General features: G+C 40.8%; 1 protein-coding gene across 2 annotated transcripts in view; it reads left to right on the forward strand.

Annotated features, from left to right (window-relative positions):
• Positions 1 to 25544, forward strand: part of DUSP16 (dual specificity phosphatase 16) — a 74582-nt gene that overhangs the window by 30610 nt on the left and 18428 nt on the right. For both annotated transcript variants that reach the window (XM_045184092.3, XM_024575910.3), the window contains 2 exons: positions 8671 to 9264; positions 10245 to 10383. In XM_045184092.3, the coding sequence (XP_045040027.2) occupies positions 9037 to 9264; positions 10245 to 10383 (367 nt within the window). In that variant the 5' untranslated portion in view covers positions 8671 to 9036. The remainder of the gene's footprint in view (positions 1 to 8670; positions 9265 to 10244; positions 10384 to 25544) is intronic.

Raw genomic sequence — 25544 nt, forward strand, 5'->3', positions numbered from 1 at the left:
TTCCCTCTAATCATGAAGAGAGAAATGAAGATGATATGAAGGGAAGGGGGAGAGACAGGGAATCATCAGCAAAGCCTCTAAGAACATACAAGGACACAGAAACTGCAGTTACATGATGTGATGGAGCCAAATTGGAGGGAAAAGACAGGAGGTGAAAAGGACAAAGTGGAAAAGTATTGGATGAAGACAGGGAATGTTCTGGCTCCCTGAGTTGGGCTGCTCTGCGGACCTTGGTCTGGGTGCTGCCCTGTGGTGAGGCTTCCTGATACCCTTAACCGCACCCCCTCCCCCTTTCCCCTTGCCCTCCAATCTGTCCCTGAAGGAGGGACAGATGCAGCAACTTAAATTAGCACAGACTAGGAACCAAGAGTGAGCAGGGATTCTGCAGCCCCCCTGGCCTCCCTCCCCTTCTTTCTTCCTTACCTGGGAAAGTAACAGGTTCCTGGGGAGGCTCCTGCAGAGAAGTGGAAGTTCTCCGCTCAGAACCAACCTTGGAACTCTACCACTAGAGAAATGATCTGGCACGGTGGCCATGCCGTTTGTGGAGCCATTGCCCAGGAGTCACCCATTTTAATTTGTGTGCTGTAGGGTATAAACTCTTAATTCCTTTACGTGACAGCTTAATGCTCAAGTCAGCCCCGCTACTCAGACCCTGGTGGGGCACCCTTGCCGCGTCAGACTTGAGACGCACCGACAGCACTGTCGTGTCTCTGAGGTGAAATAGTCCTCAGAGTTAAGTGATTGCAGGATCCCTCCTCCTGCAGGTGAAGAAAAAATTGGCTTAGGGATGTCAAGTGACTCTTGATAGGACATATTAGCATCTTTGTAGAAGAGCTGAAATTAGGAACAAAGTCTCCTGATCTTGGTCCAGTTTTTTTAAAACAGTGCACCATATAACCTCACTGTTTCTAAGTTCCTGGGATTAGTTTTGGTGTCAAGGGACAAAGAAACTGAGCAGGCCCAGAATGGCGGTACAAAGCTTGTGGTGGGGTTTTTGTGACTGTAGGGTTTTGTAGCTCCTGCTTTTACTGTTAGTGGAGCTGAGCAAGGGGCCTGCAGCTACCCTTGGGCCTGGCTGGTGTCCCATTTTTGAGGCCCCAGAGTTATTTTTAGCCTCAGGGCCTTGGAAGCAGGTGTGGTCCAGGCTTGAAGGCCATGCCTGGAATGTGTTCAACTCTTGTTGTGCACGTCTGTTTGGGAGCTGAGAATAGTGGCGAGGCTGCTCTATACAGGACTTTGTCAAAAGAATCTGTGCTTTTGCAGCAAGAGGAAGGAAAGTCATACTATGTTTCATTTGCAGTGCTTTAAGCAGGTTTACTTTGGAAACTTTATCAGATGAAATACATTTTAAGAGTGTTAGGGAATATATTAATTTTGAAAAGAAAACTAGCTATAAATCCTTTGTATATGGAAGAAACTTTTTGTATTATGAGTCATACCCCACTGACCTGTTTTAAAAGCCCAGGTATATAAGTCACAAGTGTGTGATTTAAAATTTAATTTTTCTTATTCCCCCCCTCAAACATTATTGTTATGGAAAATAATTCTTTCAAGTCCTTTTGTGAAGCAGAAATTCAGCTTTTACCTTGAGGGTAAACATAAATTTTCCTCTGTTGTTACGTGTTCATTTTCTCACCTCACCCAGACCCACACCTTTGTTAACAGCATTGGGAAGGAGGAGCAAGCAGGGCTGCCACAGACACTGGTACCTGTGCTAAGGATACGTCGTGCCCGTTTCTTAATTTTTTTTCACTTTCCAAGATTGTGGAAACAAATATAACAGTATCTTTAATTACCCAAGCAGAACTATTATGTGTGTTTGAGGTCCTGCTTTACCTACTGTTCTGTAACTTGATTTTATTCTCTTAATATACCATGACCATCTTTCATTGTCAAAAACTATACTTTTGTACCATCCTTTTAAAATTTTGCATGATACTGTGTCACAGGATTTTTCATAATGTATAACTTACCCATTTCCCATCTCTTGCTCATGCTCTTCCTTTTTCCAACATTTTTAACGTGTGTTTTAACTGAAAGGTGAGACAGTTCCTTGTAAGTCACTTAGAAAGTATTCTTGTAAGCCATTTTAACATTACCTTCAGAAGAATGTAGTTTGGCATTCTAGTTTTGCTTTTTTTAGTATTAGGAGATTTAAAGTAGGAAAAATTCTGGAATATTATTGTTATAAAACTTGGGCTCAAGTGGAGGTGGTGGGAGAGTTTGGTGTTGATGATTTTTTATTGTTTTCCTTGCTTGTCCCTAGAGCCTTCTGGTTTTCGTTGGGAAAATTAAATTATAGCCCTTCTTCCCATTAGACTGTGTTCTAAATTGCCCAGATGTTTACCCTGGTCATAATATCTTTAATAATGTAGCTCTTTTTCAGGAAAAATACATCTTATCTTTCATGCAGTAGAATTTTGTTGTTTTGGGGGTGAGGTGGGATAAAGATTATAAACTCACATTAGTGTTACCAGCTGCTTGAATACAGTAGTCTAACTTAGCAAGTCCTTGTGATATTTGATACACCTCTGACAAGCAGAGCTCCTCGAAAGCATTTTTCATTATTTTAATGGAATGATCCTTTAAACTACTTCCTTGTTGTATAGATCTGTTCAAATATATATCTTGTTTAACATGTCTTTGATATTTTCCTATATTCTGCGCTATGAAACCAAGATTCTCTCATTAGGTACAAAATGTTCATGGAGTTGGAAGAGTTGTATTAAATTAACAATTTAATCTTTCTTATTACAAAATTTCCTTTCATTTCTTTGGCAAATAATGCACTAATACAGGAATCACAGTTTCTCTCTTTGTAGTTTTATGGAAGAAATTGTACTAAGCTTTCTTGTATATGTATTATAAAAGTTTAAGTGCCTAGAAATGCTTTATAGATATAGCCATAGTTCTGAAGAAAAACTGAACACCTGCCACATCTTTTATGGCCATTTGCCCAATTCAGCATTGCCTTGGCCAGTATACACGTTGGCCTCAAGCCTTTGACAGAGACAGAGAGCTGCAGTCTCCCAGGCGTCCGCATAGCTCACTCTCTCTCTCACCTCCCTCACGGTCTTGACCTAACCAGTAGAGTAAGGTCTTCTGACGACTCTGTTTAAAATTGTAGCTGCCTCTCCCAACTCTTCCTTCCCTGCTTCACTTTTTCTCCATAGTACTTACCATCTGTCATAACAGTGTTTTGCTTTTGTTGTTGCTTTTTATTACGTGTCTCCCGTCACTAACTGAAGAACCAGGAGGACAGGAATCTTTAAACCACTTCAGTTTTGCAGCATTCCCTGCTGCAGTGCCTGACCCTTATTCAGTGCCCAGGAACTATTGGTTGGCTGAAGTCGTTACAGTAGGCCTGGCAGATGCTGAAGAAAACCAGGATGCACAAATTAGTCCCCATTTGACCTCTCTTCTGTTTGTTCCGAATCTCTCCTCTTCAGCCTTTAGACCATCTTTATTATAAATATCCTTCCAAAACATCTTCTCCTTAACTCTCAGATTAAGCCAACCCCCTGTCACATTTTCTCTTGCCCAGTGACTCCATCCAAGACTTTCCATTCCCACTCCCTCAGGACCTCCACCCTCATCTCTGGGCCCCTCTTCAAGTAGGGAGAGTCCTCAGTTCTCAGACAGGATGCCAGCAGGAAGCATTCAATGGAGAGGGGTACGTGCCGGAGCCTTAGGGGTGGTGAGGCCTGTGTCTAGGATAGATACATGGTTTGGTGGGAGGAAGAGGAGAGCTCAGGTAGATCAGGGATGGGATGCTGGTGCAACAGGTGTGCATCAACAGGGGGCAGTGCTAAGGAGGAAAGACAGAGGCTCCACCTGAGCCCATCAGTCCTACGAGTGCCCTGCTGTCCCTTAGCAGAAACTTCGTGAAGACTCCTCCCAAACCTGGACTCTGTCTGAGCTGGCCTGTGTCTGCAGCAAAGGCATTACATTTCAGTCTTTGAAGGATGGCAGCTCTTCCAGCCTTTATCTGTGGATCCTTGAGATGTATATAAACAACCTGAGCCTCTGATAGGAGTGGGTTCTTTCAATGTGCTATTAAGTAGTGAGAGGTGGCTGCATTTTACGGTGCTAACAAGTGTTGTTTCTGTGTCTAGTACTCTCTAGAGTTGTGCTTCAAGCACTCTGTCCCATTATTGCCACCGCTTGTCAGAATATGTGTCCTCTAGTTGGGGCTGAGAAAATATAGTTAAGACATTAATAAGCAACTAAAAAACATAAGAAGGCTTCTTGTCTTTGGGTTTGTTTATTTCTTGGTTTTGTATAAATCTGTTTTACCAAATACCAGACATCAGAATTTGTCAGAGTTAGCCCACAGCATATGAGGCAGCATTGCTTCAGTCAGTGTAGAGCGATGATGGTCCACAGGCAAGGTGCTCTGCTTGCTTCCAGGCATCATAACCTGCTTTTCCCCCTGGTGATCTGTTCAGTTTTTCTGTTATTGAAAGTCTCTGCTGAAAGGCTGTTTGGTGTATCTCATTGCCTATTTTTTCAGTTTCATTGAAGGAAAAAAAATTTAAGACTAGCCTGGAGTTTAATAAAAGTAAACTTCTCACCTGATTATATCCTTTCCATAAATTCTCTGAGAATTTGAACTTGAGCTCAAGCCCAAACAAATAAGGCTCAGTTGTTCTCCTCGCTGAACAGGCCTTTTAAGCACCCCATAACTGTAGGATCCTTTTCCGTCTGAGAATTTCTTTGTAAAAAGGAAGTTTTTAAAATGGTAATGTGCCTGTCTGAGAGGTAACCCCCGCCTTCTCATGGATCCCACCTTTCAGACCAGTGGGCGTGTTCATGAGCTATGTCTCTGACCCCGCCTGCTGTAGGCCTTGATGTGGGCCTTCGGAGTGGAAATGTTGGGGCAGCAGTGCCTGGTGTTGACAGAAAATAACCCACGGGTAGATGTGGAAACAGTGTGAGAAAGGTTCTCACCTTTTTTTTTTTTTTAAATATACCTAGTATCAGTATGCCTGACTTAGAAGCCAAGATTGGGTCTGGTAAGTTGAACAGACTAATGCCTCATCTGAGAAGGGGAGAGAGATGCTTAATAGAATCATTTAAAAAGGATCTTAATCTTTTTAAAATTTCCTGGTTGGGCACCAGCTTTAAAGGCTGCAAGTACTGAAGAAAATCAAAAGAAAACATTTTTTGTCTTAGCTAATGACTCTAATGGCAAGTGTTGAGTTTTATATGGTTAGACTTTATATTGTTAATAAAACAGACTCCTCAAGTTTACTTAATCATTAAAATAGTCTTTTGACTTACGGTTCCCTGATATAACTAACTCAGTAGAATACTTTATTTCATTGATACGCTATTTTTTTATTAACCTCACCCAAGGACATGCTAATTGATTTTAGAGAGAGGGGAAAGGAAGGAGAGAAAGGGAGAGAAAAGAAATATCAGTGTGAGAGAGAAACATCGATCAGTGGCCTCTTGAATGCGCCCCAACCGGGAACCGATCCTGCAACCCAGGCATGTGCCCAGACTGGCACTTGAACCCACAACCTTTCAGGTTATGGTTAGAATACACTGAGCCACACCAGCCAGGGCTTCATTGATATTCTTGTAAAGTTGGGTGCAGAGTGAATTTCAATAAATAGAACTCTACTGTTTTCCATTATAAAGTCAGATACATTTCTGTAGGTAGCCAAGTGGAATTTAACACATGAAATAAATGACAGAAAAACTTTAAAAATTGTATATTAAAGGGGGAAGGTTCTTATACAACTCATGTTAATATTAAATGTTGTAAAATATAAAACATAAATTGCTTGCTGAAATGCAGGCTGTACCTAAATTGGCATTTCTTTAGGGGACTTGTCCATTGTGTTCCCTGGCTTGTATAGTCATTTTGTTATACTAACATGTTATATCAGCCTATCTCTAAGCCTTCATAGATAAAGTCTTTAAAAACCTTTATTTCTGGAAGTGGGATACTTTGCAAATATTTGTTTGGTGGCCTTGGTTAAGGTTACTGGTGTTCAGTTTGATAAATACTAGTTTATTGACTTTTTTTATTTTAGAGAAATAGAAAGCTTTATTGTATATATAGAAAAGGGTTATTTAGTGGTCTTCTGAAAGGAGATAACAGCAAAAGTGCCCCTCATGTAATCGATTTCAGAAAAGTCGGACGTTGGGCATAAAGGTGTAACAGGAGGGCCCCAGTTGGCCTCCGGACACTGTAAAGGGGTGTAACTTAATCTTTATTTCATTTCCACTCCTTTGCTTCAATTACATTTTCATATTAGGGCCACTTTTACCAGACCTTTGCTTGGTCAAGGAAAGGGTCTTTCTGACTCTGTTTCTCTGGGTAGGATTGACCATTTCCTGTCCAGTAAGACAGTTTGCCCTGCCTATCTTTGGTGTCAGTGATTTGGGCTCATGAGATTTGGCTACAAGGAAGCAAAGATGAGAACTTCTAATTCAACTTTTGCATGTTTGCTGTCATCTCCCTCCCTTTGTCCGTTGATCTGCTAACCCAGATAACTGCTTTGTCCCACCCGGATTTTATCATTGCCAGGAGCCAATCAGGCTCGGAGACTCAGTGCCATTGTTAGAGTCAGCTTGCTCTTGTTCTCGGATTTCCACTTTCTGTGCCACCCGGGACTCTCATGGACAAGTCACGTCATTCTTTCTCAGTTCAGTTTCATTATGGGATGGGCATGTAGGGAAAACAGGGTCACCCAGTAGGAGGAGCCCTGGTTGGGGAATCAGACTATCTGAGTACAGGACCTTGCATTGCTGCGAACTGTGTCACTGAGCAGTCAGGACTTGATTCAGTGCTGTAGCCTTGGCAGGTGCTTTGCAAGGGTATCAGTTGATTGACTAGGACATATTCTGTGCTCTAGTTTCTTTATTTGAAGGCAGAGGTGACTTTTGTACCTCATTGCCATTAAGCTATGCTAAAAATAAATATGTTAATATTATGAAGACAAAAAATGGACAGATTATGTAGTCTCTGGAGCTGATTTGTAACAGGTCAGGGTGGATGCGATCATTTCTCAGGTGCCTTCTCATTCTGTGTGCCCGGCTCTGTATAAGGGACACAGCTTGGTTGAAGCTGGACTGTAGGAGGATGGAATTGCTTCTATTTTCATCTGCCGAGTGGTGTGTTTTAGATTCCGGATGCAGGGCAGCTTTGTTCACCGTTTCCCTGCTTTTCTCTGTATAATGTGTAGTTGCTTTTTATTTACTCACTTTAGAAAACTTAGATAATTTTGTCCTCAAAACAGAGTTTGTGAGGAGACAAGGCGAACATATCCACATTTTCCAGATGAGGAAACTGTGGTTCAGAGAGATTACGTGATTTGTCCAAGTTACATAACTTGTAAATGCAAGGCCACTTCTCTTTATGTCCTGCTACCTCTCCTCTGTGCTTCACTTTCTAATTTGTAAGTCTAAACTTAAGAAGCAGGGGCTCAGTGATGTTTGGGGGCTCTATAATTCTAGTTTGAAATCACTTAATCAAATATTTATTCAGTATCTTAAACTGGTTTTGGAACAAGGAGGATTATATTTGTAACAGTGTCAATTGAGTGTCTTAGGTGCAAAACACTGTGGAGGTGGGAACTGTAATACAAAATCTCTGCCATCAAGTACGTTATCCTCTAGAAGTTGAGTGCCCATGGACGTTTAGTTTTATGTAGCAGAGAATTTCACATAAACAGAGATGGACTAGGAGAGATAGGAATCTGAGAATGTTGAAGGTCAGGGTGAGGTCCAAGCTATGGGCACAGAACTCCAACTAGTATTAGGAAATGGTCGATGATAGGAGTTTGGTAAGAACAGGAAGCACTGGGTCTAGTATGAAGGGTTCTGTGTGGAGGATGCAGTCCCAGAGTCAGTCCTAGGTTAACGTATGAGATTTTCTGCGGAGGGAGTCAGTGATTCTCTTAAGAATGAGGCACAAGAAAGTGAGGGGTGAGCCTATGGAGAGTCAGGGAATTGGGGGGGGCGTGGCCATTTGGGGGTCTGGCCAGGGTTGTAGTTGAGAGTATCTTGGGTGGAGCCGGGTACATCACAGGTGCCTATCAGTTAGCTCAGCAGTTGGTGTGACAAGAATATTACTCATTTTTCTGCCTCTCTTCTCCTCTCCTCCCTGAGGACACTTTAAAGGGATGTGTGCTGTTTGTACCGTGGAGTGTGTGTGTGCGCGTGTGTGCACGGCACACTCTCATACCATTACAGTGATTCTCGAGCCATCAGAAAAGGTTTTTTTTGTTGTTCTGAAATAGGGGATTGCTGCCCTGGTCCTAGGCTATTGTTCTTTGTGTTATTTTCAGGAAATAAGCAAAGAAAATGGAGGGTACCCATTTGGAATAATAACACTTCAAGCAGCTTTATATAGCTTTTTTAATTTCATGCTATAACTCATTTAGTTTTGGGCCCATGGTGATTATAATTCATGAATATGTCTTGTTTTGTCTTTTGTGTTTTTATATTTTTGAGGTAAAACTGAATTATCATTAGCATGCTTTTCTGAAGCCATACCCAATTGTCCTTTTTGTTTGTTTGTTCAAATGAAACAGTGCATCAAGTATGGAATTAGATTAATGGAGTAAATATTATGAATCATACACTCTCTCTAATCTGACACGCTTTCTTTTTTTGACCCCATGTTTTGTTTTCTGTCTTTCTCTCTTCGTGTAGGCTTTTCAGTCCAGTGTCAAGCTGTTGCAGCGAGGGAGCAAAGGTAAAGAATGATGTAATGCACTGGCTGCCCCAAAGCATCTTTTGTTGTGTAATGGTTATTCCAGTCATCTCTTTATGAATCAACTGTGAGGGGCTGCTTTGTGGAAGGAATCCTTTGCAAGAGCACATCAACGGGAAGGAAAAAGAGACATTCACTTAGAGGGCTCTTGCTGAAAATGGGTTTAACTCTCCTTTTGCCAGTCACCACCAGCCTGACCTCATACATTTCTAGTACAATGGAGTGGCTGAGCCTTTGAGCACACCACCATTACATCATCGTGGCAAATTAAAGGAGGAGGTGGGAAAAGAGGATTTATTGTTGTCATGGCCCATGAGATGATTGGGACTCAAATTGTTACTGAGAGGTTGGTGGCTCTGCTGGAAAGTGGAACAGAAAAAGTGCTGCTAATTGATAGCCGGCCATTTGTGGAATACAATACATCCCACATTTTGGAAGCCATTAATATCAACTGCTCCAAGCTTATGAAGCGAAGGTTGCAACAGGACAAAGTGTTAATTACAGAACTCATCCAGCATTCAGCTAAACATAAGGTAAGTGCTTTCCATTTTCTTTTTTACAATAAATGGATATGCTGAATGGGGAATAATTTTCAAAGAAGTCTCCTTTTTAAGGGGTGAAAATAACTTAAGGAAGTTTGGGTTTTAAACTTCAGTACCTTATGATACCTCAAAAGAATTTATTGTCCATATTGTCACATTTAAGACTACATCTAGACTATACAAAGAGGTTAACTTGTTTTAATTTGGTTAGGTGCTATTTTTCCATTAATGGCTTGCTAAAATTGTTTTATTAATTTAAACACTAGTACAAAGTTATGGTTAATAAGTACAATTATAATAATTATTTTATTTATTGGTTATTATGTATTAATATATAATACTGTGGTATTGATAATATATTAATACATTATTTTATATTATTTACAAATTTATTGAAAGGAAATCATTCTTTTCAATTGCCTTAGGAAGACAGTAGAAATAATTATATTAGAAAGTGCTTTTGATTTGTGGGAAAGTAAGGTGATATTGGTTAAGACTTAAGGATGTTATCTTCAAGCACTTATTTCTAGGATACCAAAATGTCATCTTTGTGATAGGTAAGGCTATTATTTATTTTCTTCAGAAATAAAAATTAGTTTATGTTTTAATTTTATTAAACAACTGATTTCTTCATTGTTTATAGAGAAACCATTTTTTAAATGTTTCTTCATTTCAAGGATTGTTATGTTTATTTTGCTTTTTACTATTTTGTTTTTATGCTTTACCCTTTTATAGTACTAAGGATTTAAAACCAAGTAGTTGGGAGCACATCTATTCAGAAGAAGCATCTGGTTGCCTTTTAAAAGTTGATTTTTTAGAAGCATTTAGAAACCATATATATGCTAGGTTTATTTAGTAAGTTTGTGTCATTTTAATAGAAAACAGGAAGTACTTAATTTGCTTCAGCACCAGTAGTTTATGGGATTGTTTTTCGCAACTTTCATCCTAATGGCCTCACATTTGCATTTTAGGTCGACATTGATTGCAGTCAGAAGGTTGTAGTTTATGATCAAAGCTCCCAGGATGTGGCCTCTCTGTCTTCAGACTGTTTTCTCACTGTACTTCTGGGTAAACTGGAGAAGAGCTTCAGCTCCGTTCACCTGCTTGCAGGTGAGGCTGTGGTAGCAATGAAAGGGCTTGGAATCTCCTAGAGCTCTGTGAATAAGCAGTATTTCACAATAAGCTCAAAGTTCAGTAGATCTTCACAACTTTGGAGTTACTGTGTACAGTGCTTTGTTTATTGATGTAAACTATTCTGTTGAACTCGAATACTATCATCCACAATGGGCAATGAATTTTTGACTTAGTTTTAATGCTTCTTCACTTGGTATTTATTAGGTAGAAGTGCCACAGACATAGATCTGTGTGCAATACAGATAGCTCAAAGCCAGCTGCTTCTGTCCAGGGATTTTCCATTCGCCTGTGATCTAAGAACACCAGATGCTCTACCTCTCAGCTCCTGCTCTAGTATTAGTTGTTACTCCCTGCCGGTGTCAAACTCTTATTAAACATTTCTAGTTCAAGCATACTGTAGTGATCACATCACGATTCTTAGACATTGTGAACAACGAGGAAGGGAGAGAATGCGTGTAGACTACATCTTCTGGTAATTAAGGGGAATATTTTAAAACTCATTAACTTGTTTTGTTTTTTACACCTGAAAGAAAGTCTCTTGCAAATGCTAAGCAACCAGATGATTTTATAAAGTACATGGGAAGACTACGTATTTCATGTCTGCCTTAAAGGAAGGCCATGTGGGAGTTCTTTCTCATTGAATTCCAAAGCTGAATGTTCATCCCTTGCTTCCCCTGTTTGTAGACATTACTGAAGTCCTTTCACTCACATGGGCTCACAGAGCTGAGAATACAGTTTGACAATGCACAGTAACCTTTCACACAGAGCTGCTGTGTCTGGCAGATTCTACCAGTGATAGGCAGGAGTGCTTTTAAAAATGTGATCTAAGAAAAACAAAATATTGGTAGTATCATTTTCACACCTTTACTCTCATTGCAAGGAGAGTGCTGTGAACTGGATGTCATTGGTAGTTTGGTGTTAGAAGTATAGACACTGCGGTTTTAAGAGAGTAGGATTGTTCAGTTGTTCGTGTGTGAACACTGTGAAACTCCATGCAGGGTTAGGTAAGACTTCCATGTCTCCAGGTCTTTCTCACCAGCCTTTGCTTCAGCTCCCAAAGAACAAAGACAGTTTCTTGTGTCCTTCAGATCATCTGTTGCCACACCTTTCATTTATGCTGTGATTTTCTGCCTGACCTCTCTATTAGTGTCCTTAGGTGAAGCCAGTTTTTCTTAGAATGTGGTTTTCAGAATTTTGTATCTGAGAATTATAGTACTAGGTTTTGGCTTTTGTTGATAGGCATATTCTTTTACTGGGATTATTGCTGTGTTAAATGTGACAACTGTTAGTCGAGTTCCACCAAACTAGGTTGGTGAGTTAGGAACTCATTTCATGTTTTTCGTAGCCACGGTGAGGAGCTTTGCCTTGGAATCCTGTTAATGGGACTGGAGTTTTTCCCAAAGACAGTACACCAAGATGTGCTGCCCAGCAAAATGATCATCCCACCTCCCACCTTGCTCTTGTTTGAGACAGTTTTCCTTATGGGGGCTCTGACTTGACCTTTGGCTGGGTGGACACTCCCGTGGAGGAATAAGCTCATGCTGAATTTCTAGCTCAAGTATTCTAGTTACTTATATACCCTTTTTCCCCTTTACCAAAGAGCACACCTTTGTTACCTGGGAAGGTTCTTACCAGTCATGTGTAGCTTTGGGCAGGCCATTTATTAGGCAAGCAAGAAAAAGCACTCGGTCTGATCAGCTAGGTCAACCCTAGGGACATGTGGAAGAACACACGAAGTCAGAACTCCCCGACATCTTCGCGCCACGCCGGAAAGGTCTCCTAGGTCTGAACGCAAGTCCCGCGAGGCAGCACCAAGAACCACAGTGAATGTATGGATAGCGCCACATCATCATCCACACTCTACAATCCTGTATTTCTTTTAGTTTAGGAGGTGGCTGCAGGGACGGGGACTGAAGTGCCTTGAGAGTTTCTGAGAAGCCAGATCTCTTACCACACCTAAGAGAGGGTTCTGGGTGGTTAAAAGTCTCCCCAACCATCTGAAAAGTCCTGGCCAATTGGCAGTTCCCTTGGTTACTGTGTCTGTTCCACAGAGTAGACAGAAAGTGGGGTGAGTGGAAGAGAATGCTTGGGAAGGTATGGCCGTCAGCTCTTGGCTCCCATTTTTTTTTTACCAAGGTTTGGCTGGTTGGAGGATGTTCCAGGAGTATGAGAAAGAAGGACATCTCCACAAGTGTTTCTTAAATATTTGTTTGGTGAGGGTTGGGGGAGTAATCTCAGAAAAGCACTCTAGCTTCTCACTGGTGCTACAGGAAACTAAAAGGTCACTGGAGACGGTTTTCACCACAAAATACCCCTATTGTTCTCAGCAGTTAGAGATGCTTGTCAGCCTCATTTGGATATGGTAATAGAGAGACAAAGTGGTTTCTTGAAGTAATTTCTACATCAGTTTAGAACTTTTAGCCACCCTGAGATGATTCAAGCAGAGAGCCTCAGATGTGTGAGGTGTTTTTATGGTCAGTAGATGGGGAAGTGAAGCACTGAGGCCTGAAGTCCATTCAGTTTCTCAGGGCTCGCTGGCCTAGAGACCAGTGACTTTGGAGAAGGGAAGCAAGAGGACCTCCCCAGGTAACTGATAGGAAAAGTGTCATAATGAGCTCTTTCCCTCAAACACGAGGAGACCCAAACTTACCTATAGGACACGGTTCTAAGGGCACAGAAAATGAAGGCTTACTGAAGACTAGGAGGATTGGGTTAGGGGAAGTTGTACTGGAATGCAGTGGGCTTAATTCATGAATATGGACCAGGTCCTGCTTTGGGGATGGGGCTAGCCTTTAGTAGGTGATGATCAGTGAGACTGGATTCACAAGCTTTCTAACCTTGAAACTTAGAACCTGGTTCTGCAATGAACTCTGTGTAGTGGCCACACATGTGACCCTTCTCGCCAAGACCTTGATCCCTGCCTCTGAACAGCTTTCCCTTTTTCTGAGCCCAGTTAATAGTCTAAAGAGAATGACTAATTTTGATAGTCATATACTAACTATCCTAAGCCTTTCATTTTTATCTTGAAATCTTATTTAACATTATATTGTCATTTATCTTTTTTATTTGTTAGCTTAACTCCCCACTGGGCTTTCTACTTCAGTTGAGGACAGTATCTTGTTCATCTTTGTATTCTGCACAATGCCTAGCACCTCTTAAGTTTTTAGTAAATATTTGATATATAAATTAGCTTGCATGTAGGTTTATACCATTTATATTTCATATGATTCATTTTATTAGTTTAGAATGTAACGGATTGTATTAAAGAGTAATGAAACTAATCTGAAAGTGGAGCAAAAATGAGATTGTTTTGAAATAAACAATTTCCAAAGTATATAGACAGAGCAAGCATATAGCTGTTTGGGAGAAGAATCTAATATGAAAATATTTCCATTTGTAGATATATTTAAACATGATTTTAAGATTTAATAAAAATACTCCTGCAATTAAACTGTGCTAATTTGGGTAATCCTTTTTTTTAAAGATTTATTTATTTGTTTTTAGAGAGAGGGACAGAAACATCACTGTGTTGTTGCCTCTTGCAGGCCTCCTACTGGGGACCTGGCCCACAACCCAGGCATATAACCTGCTGGGGATTGAACCAGCAACCCTTTGGCCAGCACTCAATGCACTGAGCCACACCAGCCAGGGCAAGGGTGATCCTTAAATACTGAACTTTAATAAGAGCTAACAGCTCTAGAAACCTAGCTTCACTCATAGGAGAATACAAGTGCTTGAATCCATTGAATTGAGAGCAGTCTAAGTAATTCCTATTAACATGTAAATTGATTATTGTATTTAGCCATAAGTCTCCCAATACTAAACCAAACCAAACCATAGCATTGTTTTACCCCATGAGGATTAAAGGGTTTATTTATCAATAGTACTCTCGTCTTAGCAAAAAACAATGAATTCTTGTGTCTTTGGAAAGTTTTCCATTATCATTGATGGAGAGGTAATGGCAAAACCATTTTTCCACTTTCAAAAACAAATTCAAAGTCAGTTATTAAATAAGCACATACATATAGTTACAGACATATGTCCTCGCATAATTGTCTTTAAAAATAAGACGTGTGCCCTGGCTGGTGTGGCTCAGTGGACTGCCTGCCGGCCTACAAACCAAAGGGTTGTCGGTTTGATTCCTGGTCAGGGCACATGCCTGGGCTGCGGGACAGGTCCCCAGTGAGAGGTGTGTGAGAAGTAACCACACATTGATGTTTCTCTCCTTTTCTTTCTCCCTCCCTTCTCCTCTCTCTAAAAATAAATAAAATCTTAAAAGTAAGATTTATTTGAATCAATAGAATGACAGAATGGTGTGACATAAACATTTGTTTCACAAAAAATGACTATAACTGAGGATCCTATTGTGAGGGTCATTTATTTATTTTTAACTTCCAAAAAATTGTATTGATTTGAGAGGGATAGAGAAACCTCAATTTGTTGTTCCACTTTTTATGCATACATTGGTTGCTTCTTGTGTGTGCCCTGACCAGGTATTGAACTTGCAACCTTGGTGGATCAGGACAATGCTCTAACCAACTGAGCTACCCATCCAGGGCTATAGTCTTTTTTTAAAAAGAAACTGTTACTGTAAGAAAACAAAATAGTTGCCAACATTGGTACTCGTACCTCTTTTGGTCTTGTTAACCTTCAGAAAACTGGTTCTCTGAAAAATCATTTCATTTCTTGGCCTTTACTTATTTATTATGTATCATTTTATTGTACTTGCCTTTATTATATTTCTAAGGGTACCAGATTGAAAATAAAAAATAGAAAAAAAAAGATGACTGAATTTGCTAACAGAAAAGTGATTAAATGGGTTAATTTAGTAAAAATAAAGATCAACAGCTGAAAAATTCTGTTCTATTATCTCTTTCTCTTTCCTTACTGTTGTAGCGCTGAGTAAAAGCAGAAGGGACCCACAACTCTTACTATTTTTTAAATTCTGCAGCACTCATTTCTTTTTTTTTCTTTTGATTTAATTTTTATTGTAGTTTTTCCATTACCATTTAGTCCCTTTTATACCCTCTGCCCCCAGCAATCACCACGCTGTTGTCTGGGTCCCTGAGTCCTTTTTCCTTTTTTCTCGATCCCCCCCACTGGCTGTCATCTGCTCTCCATCTACAGCACTCATTTCTATCCCGTGCTGAGGCACAGGATAACCCTACAGCAAAAAAACCATAAATGAATCACAGACTTCAGCCCTTTCATTTACAAATGAGGAATATAACAGAGCCCTTGAGTGACTCTCCAGAGCCCTCACTGTATGCCCAAGGCTGGTATCCACAATAATTCCAGAGTCTTCTGGAACTTCATCAGGAGGCGGGACTGGGAGTCAAGGGTGGGTGCCCATTTCAGACCAGGCTTATCCTGAAAGGCTCTTTTTGTGGTGATCCTATGGCTTTTGTCATATTCTTACTTCGCATTTTATGGACTGAGTAATGTATAAAAATATCCTGTATATTACAAATGTTAAAGCATTAAGTTATTTTAGCCAGAGGGGACTGCCAAATAAGTCTGAGTACTCTGTTTTATGCTGAAGTACAGCTCTCAATAAGGATAGCAGATACCATTTCTTCAGCACTTGCCATTAGGTGCAGTGTTGGGTACAGTGCTAAGGGCTTTCATGAACAGTTAGTCTCTGAACACACCTGTGGTCCTAGATTAATGCTCACTGCGGTTACAGGGCCAAATGCACATTGCTTTGCTTTGAGTTCGATTTGCTAGGGTAGTCAGAGCTAGGAGTGAATAAAAATGTATTTGACTCTTTACACATTTTTCAATTGAATGGGGATCTGGATTCAGTCAGCAGTGCTGTGTAATAAATGTATAGCTTTGGTTTAATGGAATCAATTACCATTCTTCCTAATGGAAGTGCTGTAAAACCTGCTCTTCCTGGTTATAGATTTTGCTGTGCTATTGTTATCATCAGTTCTGTTACCTAATGTGGCATTTCTTCTGTCCCTTCATCTACAGAAGGGAGATACTCAGTCATTCCATTTCACATACTCTCGGTAAAAGTGACTGATATTAATGGATTTCAGTGGAAGTACTACAGTTATTCAGGAATTGGCTGTTCTCATGTTTAAAGAGCCCTAGTCACTGAGACCCACTGAAAACAGACTAAAAACAGGTGCTGTTTTGCCCACTGGTTGCCGTGTATTCGCTGGCTCTGCTCCAAGCTTCCGTTTGCATGAGGTTATTCAAATTGGATCATCTTTTCTCCAATTGCTACTTGCCAGTGTGTGGTAAGCCAGTTTATGTCATTTCCAAGCTACCAGTGGGTGACCTAATGCCTGAGGCTGTGTCCTTTTAAAAAATGGACTGCAGAGCGGACTAAAGATAGTTCCTCAGTTCCTCATCCTGATGTTTTGCACAAGGCAAACAAAAACACCCTAGATGACAATGGTGACATCAGTCTTCCGTTGCCCCGGTCGTGTCATCTGTGTGCTCTGGAGAAACGCCAGGTCCAGACTTTTTCATTCAGTCAGCTTCTCAGTGTTTGATGGGCACTCTTGTGGTTGGGCTTGGGGCTGGGCTCTGGGGGGTGGGATACCAGGAAAGCAAAAGGCTTGCAGATGCAACCTAGAAGCATGTGATCCCATGCTAAACTGTGTGCTGTAGCAATAAGGGATGCCTCAGGGTAGTCTGCAGAAGTTGGGAAACATTTGATTGTGGCAGTGAAATTTTTATTGAACCTTGAAAGATGAGTGAGATTTGGGTGGGGCATTCCAAGGAGAAGCATGATTAGAAATGTCAGGAATAAACATAGATTTTAGGGGGCAGCAAGAGACTAGAGTGGATTTTTTTGTGATGGGGAGAAATGGGAATTGAGAGGAAATGAATCAAATTATGCAAGTCCTTTAAACCAGAAGAACAGATTTGTACTTTGTTGTGGTGGGCCCTGTGGGCCATTAGTGTTTTGACTGCGACGCCCCTCATCTCTCAACCACTGTATCTTTCTTCCGACCTCTGCTCTTCTGCTACCAGCTAAGTCCAGCCAACATCATCCCTCCCTCAGATTGCTCCAGGAGCCTTCTCTCATCTTCTGCCTTGCCACCTTTCAATCCATTACTCACACTGTAGCCAAACTTTTTATATTTTTTATTTTTTTAGATTTTATTTGTTTATTTTGAGAGAGAGAGAGAGAGAGGGAGGGAGAGAGGGAGAGACACATCAATGTGCAGTTGCCTTTCTCGGCTCCCAACTGGGGACCTGGCCCGCAACCCAGGCATGTGCCCTGACTGGGAATTGAACTGGTGACCCTTTGGTTCACAGGCCGGTACTCAATCCACTGAGCCACACCAGCCAGGGCTTATTTTTTATTTTTAATGTAATGCTGATTATGTCACTCTCTAGTTTAATATGCATCAGGGCTCTTAGGATAAATTCGAAAATTCTTAACTGACTCACAAGGCCCTGCAGTGGCTGGCTCCTGCTTAACTCCATCTCGTATCGCTTTAAGCCCCCAGTTTGTTTTTGTTTGTTATTCGAGCTCCTTAGGCCTTCTCTCAGGGGCTCTGGCCTGCAGCGTCAATCTCTCTGGGCCTCTGCCCCACTCACCTAGGTGTCACCTGCTGGATTCGTTGAGGATGTCAAGCCTTCCCTAGTTCCCAGGCAAAGTTGGTTTCCACTAATGTAGAAACTCCTTTGGCCACCTACCATAATTAGTTAATTACTCATCTAATTATTTGGTTAATATGTATGCCACTAAACTGTCAATTCCAGAGAGGGCCTCTGTCTTGGTCACCACTGTCCCCATCACCCAGCACTGAGTCCAGCTCACTGTAGGTGCTCGTTAAATGTCTCTTTGAACTTATGTGTCAATCCCTATGAACAGGTATCAGTCAGCTTCCTCGCTGCTCTGTGAGGTCATCGCAAAAGTGTGCAGTGGGCCAAAGAGGAGGACTGTTGAAGAAGGAGTGGAATACACCAAAGCGGTCCACTGGGAGGGTCTGCTGCAGGGTAGATTAGAAAGCTTTGAGCTGCACACAGAAAGGCCTTGAGAGATGAGTTGTATGGTGATTCAGGGACAGTTCACAAGTTAGTCAAATTTGATTCTTAAGAGTCATTCTCCAGAGACCAGACTCATACTTCTTTTTCCTCTTGACTCATAGCATTATCTCCTGATGGATAATCTCATTTCATTGTGCCCTTTGATGATCCCTGTCGATAGCAGCCACTCCCTCCTCATCAGGGGTGATTGTCATTGGTCTCCCCAGTTTCTTCAGGGATCTGCTCCTGATTCCCTGAGCCGAGGGAGTATTACTGGACTCTAGACTTGGGGGCATCAGAGGAAATTTGTCTCCCCCACCGCTCATGTAATGGTCCCGGGATAAGAAGATGCACACTGAGAATATGGGTAGAAAAATGTTTTTCTTGCCCTGTGCTACCTCTCACTTGCAGAGTCTTCTAGAGCATTGCTGTCTAGGAATAGGAAGCACAGTCTAGGCCCCCACCTGTGCCAACTTAGCTTTCGGCTGTGAATGGAATCAGGAGATCCTTTTGAACACCAAAAATGTACAAGACTTATGTCCATCACCAGCTATTCATTGTAACAAGGAAGGATTCAATAAACATGTATTGAATTTTAATTATGTGCCGATCACTGTGCTCAATGCTGAGGTGACTACAAATAAAGGAGTGAGAGGTGTAATTCTTATCCACGAGGAATTTACAGTGTATTATAGCTGGAGAAATAAGAGGTCACAGCACACACAAGGATAATTCACAGTCCCTGGTCAGGAGTAAACACTGATTGCCAGATGATTGCTATAAATTTTATAGAAGTTCTAAGTTGGCAAGGCCATATCTAGAAACACTGGTCAGGTAAGATTTTCTTTCTTTCTTTCTTTCTTTTTTTTTTTTTTTTAATGCAACAGAATAGAATTGAAACTGTCAGAGAGCATCTCACATAGTAAGGGAAGATTGTATCATAGAACTTGTTTCAGTGGTGATTGTGTGTAGGTGTTCAGAAGGCTTTAACAAAAAAATAATTTTATTGGTAAAAACAAATGGAACATGCTGCTGTAGAAGGGGTGCGCCTTGTGTTTGCCTATGGTTTGGAAAGAAATATAAAATGGGTTGGAAGGACTGAATTGCCAAAGGCAAGGGAAAATTAGGTTGGATCATAGATTGAGAATAGATTTTGAAGGGTCTTGAATGTCTAAGAATTTTGGGTTTTATTCTATTTGGGAGCAGAAAATACATCAAAACTTTATTTTTGGAAACTAAATCTGGCCACAGAGTGGAAACAAGTTGGGTAAAGGACAAGTGGCTCCGAGAGAGCTGTGACTGAGTTTGTCTAAGAATGAGGTGCAAAGATGGGGACGAGGAAACGGGAAAGGCAGGGACAGGCAGAAGAGACTGAGAGAGTGGGGCTGACTGACCTGAGCAGGGATGCAGAATGACAGAGAGGGAGATAGGGCTTTGGGTTTATTTTAATGTGTCAATTAAGTTTTTGGCATGAAATTGACCAAAGGAAATTGAAAATGTTAGATTGGAGTTTGGGACATGAAGCTCAAAAATACAAACTTGGAAAAATTTGGTTTTCAGGTAAAAATGAGCCAATGTGATCTCCTTAATAACCTCCTCCTTCCATGGTGAGGCCTTCTAATTCCTCCTTCTCAGGAAGTCCCAGCACACTCTTCACTGGGCTGTTGTCTTCATGTGTTTAAAGATGCCAGAGGAACAGTCAGTGAACCTGGCTCTCGTGCTTGATGATTTTATTCTGCCAACTGGTAGAGTCTGGCTGATTTTCTGTCTATTCAATTGGTTATTTTGTTTGCATTTTTCAGACCAATCTTTGAGGGCATTTATTAAGAGTCCTGCTTGGCTGGTTTGTGTGTATTTAAAGAGGAGGAATTTTCTGGGCATAGTTATTTATTGCCAATTTGAAATATAGTAAAATAGTAAAAATATCACTCCATTCTTCTGAGCACTCTTTACTAAATGACACTTCTGGATTTTGCCAATTGTTCTAGATAATGTTATCTTGAGGAATAATAACATCTAGATACTATGAATCACAAGAAATTGTAAGTGGCATTATTTTAGTATTTAGTGATTGTTTTATGATAGTACTTTGAACATTTTAACTTATTCATGGTGTATGTGAAACTGTTAATTCAAAAATTAGATTAGATGGAATTTCCCATTCCCCATCTGTGCCAGGTGATAGAGTTGTGTAGGGTAGAGTGAACTTTTGGGGGGTGTTATTTAATGGGACATGATTTAGGAGACATAGCTACTTACTAGACTTCCTGGAGGATATCCACAGAAATGCTTATCTGTTCACTTTCCTCTCGAGTGGATGGAGTGGATGGTATAAGAGATTAAAAGTGATGCTCTGTATCATTTGGGATTTTTCTCTGATTCAGTGCTGCTCAGCGGAGAATTGAGTAGATAGAACATAGATGGAGTGATTTAGTGTCATTGAGAAAAGCACGCCATGCTTGCTGCCCTTCTAGAACTGACCTATCAAACCTGTGTGGCGTGGCTTACCCAGAGCAGCCTGTATGCATTAGGGTAGTACAGTTACATATTTCTGTTTGCTTTCTTTGGGGGGTACAAAATTACGTTGCCTTTATTTTTGTTTTCATTTTATTTAACCAGTTTTAACACTCTATTTGTACAGTCTGCTGACTATAGAAGAATTCTAACCATATTTTAATCTGTTTTTAAGTAGCTAGAGAACAAAGTTGCCTGAATCAGTCCCTTCAGACTAAAGCAGAAAATACTGACTTTTAATGATAATTAAAATACTTTATTGTGAGATATACATTTCTGCATTTTGTTTTTAATATTTGGGTTGTCTCCTTTGTGCCTCAGTAGTAAAGCAGCAGATTTTTATTCTCAGTAAGGCGAGAACTGTACTTCTCTCTGCAGGTGCAGGTTTACTTCCACTTAAATCCTCCACATACATTCTAGAATAAATAAATGAATGGGTTATATTTATGTCACAAAAAGGGAGTCTTTGTATTATAAAAGGATTAAATGACATGAGAGCTATATTTAAAAATTATGAGACTATAAATTATGTATAAAAATTATTTAATATACAGAAATTAAGCTTTTATGTGACTTATAATACTGTTTCTATGTAGAGCCATGGAAGCCATCCGCAAAATGGTAGGGAGTTGCCTGTCATTCTTCCCACTTTGGGCAGCTGCACAGACCTATTTGAACTGAAGCTTAAGTGGAGAAGTTCTGTTTCTCCCTGCAGGGAACCATCTAAAGTGATGACGTCAATGTTTGTCTCTAGTTTCACAAAAAGGATAGGGGTCCATTTTTAGAATTTGAGGCTCAAAATTTTAACATCACTAAGCTGTAGTAAAGTGCTACTTTTGTTTATTATGTAAATATTCTTTCATTTTAAGAAACATTGTGATTTATAACTCATCGCAAGGGTCAAAGGGAAAGGAGTGACTAATTGGAATTGTTTAGTGCAGTTGTGATATGTATTTTAGGTTACTTGGCAGATTTTTTTCCCCTCTAAAAATTGAATGCTGTTTACATCGGCTTTTACAGAAAATGGTGCCTGTGATTGGGGCTGTGAAGGAGGTGCACTGAAGGGAAGGACTGTTCCTTGGCTGAGTTAGAATAAAGTGATATATAAATGATGACTGCCTTTAAGCTGTATGACATGTTTTCTCTGTCCAAAGTAATATATATGTTTTTACTTACGAACACGCATGCTACTGGTTGGATTTGTGGAAGACTAACACACAGAAATATGGATTTTAACGTTGCAGTTTGTCTGCCTGTCCATCCAGATCCATAGAGGCCGAATGCGTGTGCGCATCTCTGTCTTCCAGGCTCCCATCCCCATTTCTCCATAGGCCAGGGTGTCTGCATGCCAGTCTGCCTTCCTCTTAAGAACAAATACTTCTGGCATAATGGGCAGTAGCAGCTACAGCCATTCCTAGATTCAGGTATCTCAGGGGAGTGTGTATGGGTTCTACGACTTTTTGTTTCCTACATTCCCAGATGATAAACAGTGTCAAATCGAGGGATAGAAGGGACTTGGCAAGATTGGATGGTGAATCAAGTCCTTGAACAACTTTTTAGAAATATTTTTAAACTTTTTCAAGAAGATTATCAGTTTCTCAGTACTGCTCTTCACGCTCAGCAAAGGAGGATAATGAACTGATATTGCGTCTTCTGTAATGTAATCTAACGTGGAGTGTGTGGGATGGCCCGGAGCTACGACCGGGTCGATAAAGTGCCTGTTTATTTCGTGTCAGCCATTTGTAAGGAAAAGTTTACTTAAATAAATTGTGCTTTTCTTCTCTTTAGATTTAGTTTGTAAGAGGAGAGGAACATTTTAGACATATTTCAAAGCTGAGTTGCTGATGAGACCACAGATAGTTTTTCAAGGGTTTGGGGAAATCAGGCAGTGTCTCATCTGTTGTTAATTAATGAAATGAAACTGGGGTCACTAGAGTACAACAATGAATGAAAGGTCAGTGAATGGAAAAAACTGTCAGTGAAAGAGGATGTCAGCAGAGTGGAACATTGTCATAGATAAAAATCAGGGAAAATGTGCCCTTTGGTTGAGGTAGTGGTTAAAAAAAATTTTTTTTTAATTGTTTTCAGAGGTGGGGGAGGAGAGGTTCATTTTGTTGTTCTGCTTATTTATGCATTCATTGGTTGCTTCTCCTATTTACCCGCAGCCTTGGTGTATCCCACACACTAACCAGGCCTGGCGCCCTGATGTAGCGTTTTCTGCAGGCAGCTAGGGGCTGTGGTTTGGGGCATTTTAAGCCAGACTGAACACCAAATAAATGCTCTGAGTTCAGTGAAATCTGCTAAATATTTTAAGGCTGTTCCAGTGTGTGCTGGAGGTTCATTGAAAAAATTTGTGAAAAAGAGGTTTCTTTTTGTTTTATAATGTGTTTGACAATGTTATTGCTGTTTTGTTTGCCTTTTGGGTTTTGTTTCAGAGTTGAATATGGGTTTCATCTTTCATTTATTTCTGTTCTCTGTCTTAGAATTTTCTAGAAGCCACACTCACTTTTGAGGTCCACTGAAGTTAAAGCGCCTTAGGATCACTGTACTAATTAATGATGGAGCAGGACCTGGAACAGCCCAGGCAGGCTGACTCGCAGTTTATGGTGGTTGCAGAATCACATCCCCTCTGAAAGTGGTCCTAAGGTGGCCCGAAAGCCATCAGGACATAGCGTCAGCTGCACTACCAACATGCAAACTGTGAGCTTAAACAAACCGGTGACTGTGTTTCAAGTAGTCCATGTGAAGGGCATGCAAAGAGGCTCTTGTGTCTGTGGTCCCGTCAGACCCCCTTCCCCCTTTTTTCTCTATCATTGAAGCTTCTGAACCATATGGCTTTGGGGAACAGGTATCTTCCATCAGTCTGGGAGAGGCCATGGCCATTTGTAGCCTGGTACTGAGACCTGGCAGGCCAGCACCGCTGGTGAAGGGAGGACTCCGTGGGAATCAGCAGGGCGGTCCCACATCCTAGAGCAGGGGCGTCAAACTCATTGTCACCAGGGGCCACATCAGCCTTATGGTTGATTTCAAAGGGCCAAGTGTAATTTTAGGACTATATAAATGTAACTACTCCTTAACAGTTAAGCGAGAGCTCAGCACTGCTGCCAGGTAGAAACAAGGTGCCGGGCCAGATAAAACAAGGTGGAGGGCCAGATTCAGCCCAAGGGCCTTGTGTTTGCCACCTGTGTCCTAGAGAAAGTTGAGGCCGTAGTATCTGGAGAAGTGATGTAGTGCCACAATTGAGGGGACAGTCTGGAGCCAGGCTTCCGGGGCTCATGTCCCAATTCCCAGCCCTGCCAGTTAGTGCCCTCTGTCTTTCTGAACCTCTACTTTTTAAATGTGTCCTATGGGGATAACAACAGCACCTACCTCATAGGGCAGTTGTAAAGCTTGAATAAATACTTGTGAAGTGCTTAGAGCAGTGCTTGTCACACAGTCAATGTCTGATAATTCTGATTGCTTACATTATTTATAAGTATGATTACTTATACATTTAAAATGGAATTTAAGCAGTATCCTTGGATGGTCTTGTTTCTCTTTTCTCTGAGAACACTTACTGGAATATTGTTTTGTTGAATGTAAGTGAGAGACCATCGCATGAACTGTTTTAAAGCCAGAATAGGAAAAAAAAAAAAGTATGGAAACAGTTCTTAGAGAAACATCAGAACCACAGAAGTTAATAGAAGTTAAAATTTAAACCCATACAGTTAAATTATAATCAAAATAGTGCCTGACAGTTACTTTGTTGGGTAGGTGCAAGGTAGGCAAAGAATGGTGAGATGCTTTAACATTTGTTACCAGAACTACTTTGGGAGGATAACTGTGCTATGCAATTTGGCTGAAAAGGAGCAAAACAACAATAGAAACAAAATTATGAATCCTGAACAGTGATACTCACGTGCATATGCCAGTATTGGCTGACCCCTTTTTTGAGAGTGTCTGCGGATTGTACTTGCAGGTATAGCAATTATAATTGACTTTTTTCAGTAGGTGCAGTGGCCCTAGAATAGTGTTTCCTGTGTGTGAGTTCCATTAACTTGTTATGCATTTAGAAGGAGGGATGAGTAGGGGGATTCCATAATCAAGTACATTTGAGAAACTATTTGAGTTCAGTGAAATTAAACAAGTTTCTTTGGAGATACTTTTCGGAGCCTTTAACATGCTAATGTGTGCTGGGACATGTGACATGCCGTATTTCTCTTACTTTTGGACCAATATCTCATCGGTCAATTTCCTGCAGGGCACCTTGCTCTGGAGCACATTTGGGAAACGTAACCTTAGAAGGATTGCTTTTCCCCCCCTACTTTGTGTCTCTGGTAAGTCCTAACAGTGAAGTTAAAACAACTAGGTGTAGATAAAGGCTGGAGGAAGGCCTCGCAGGTGAGGCTGAGTCCTAAATGTATGTGTGATCACTGCATTGGAGTGATCATTACTGATTACTGATGCCTGTTAGAGTGCTTACTGTGTGCCAGGCACAAAGCACTGAGGTGTATTCACTAATTTGATGCTTTTGTCAAGTCTATGAGGTAGCTGTGACCATTATTCCTGTTTGTAGATAAGGAGACTAATAACCAGAGGGCTTAAATAACTTGCCCAACTTAGACAACCAGAATGTGGTGCAGCCAGGA

This window comes from Desmodus rotundus, chromosome 3 (genome assembly GCF_022682495.2).
Source record: "Desmodus rotundus isolate HL8 chromosome 3, HLdesRot8A.1, whole genome shotgun sequence".
NCBI classification, from domain to species: Eukaryota; Metazoa; Chordata; class Mammalia; order Chiroptera; family Phyllostomidae; genus Desmodus; species Desmodus rotundus.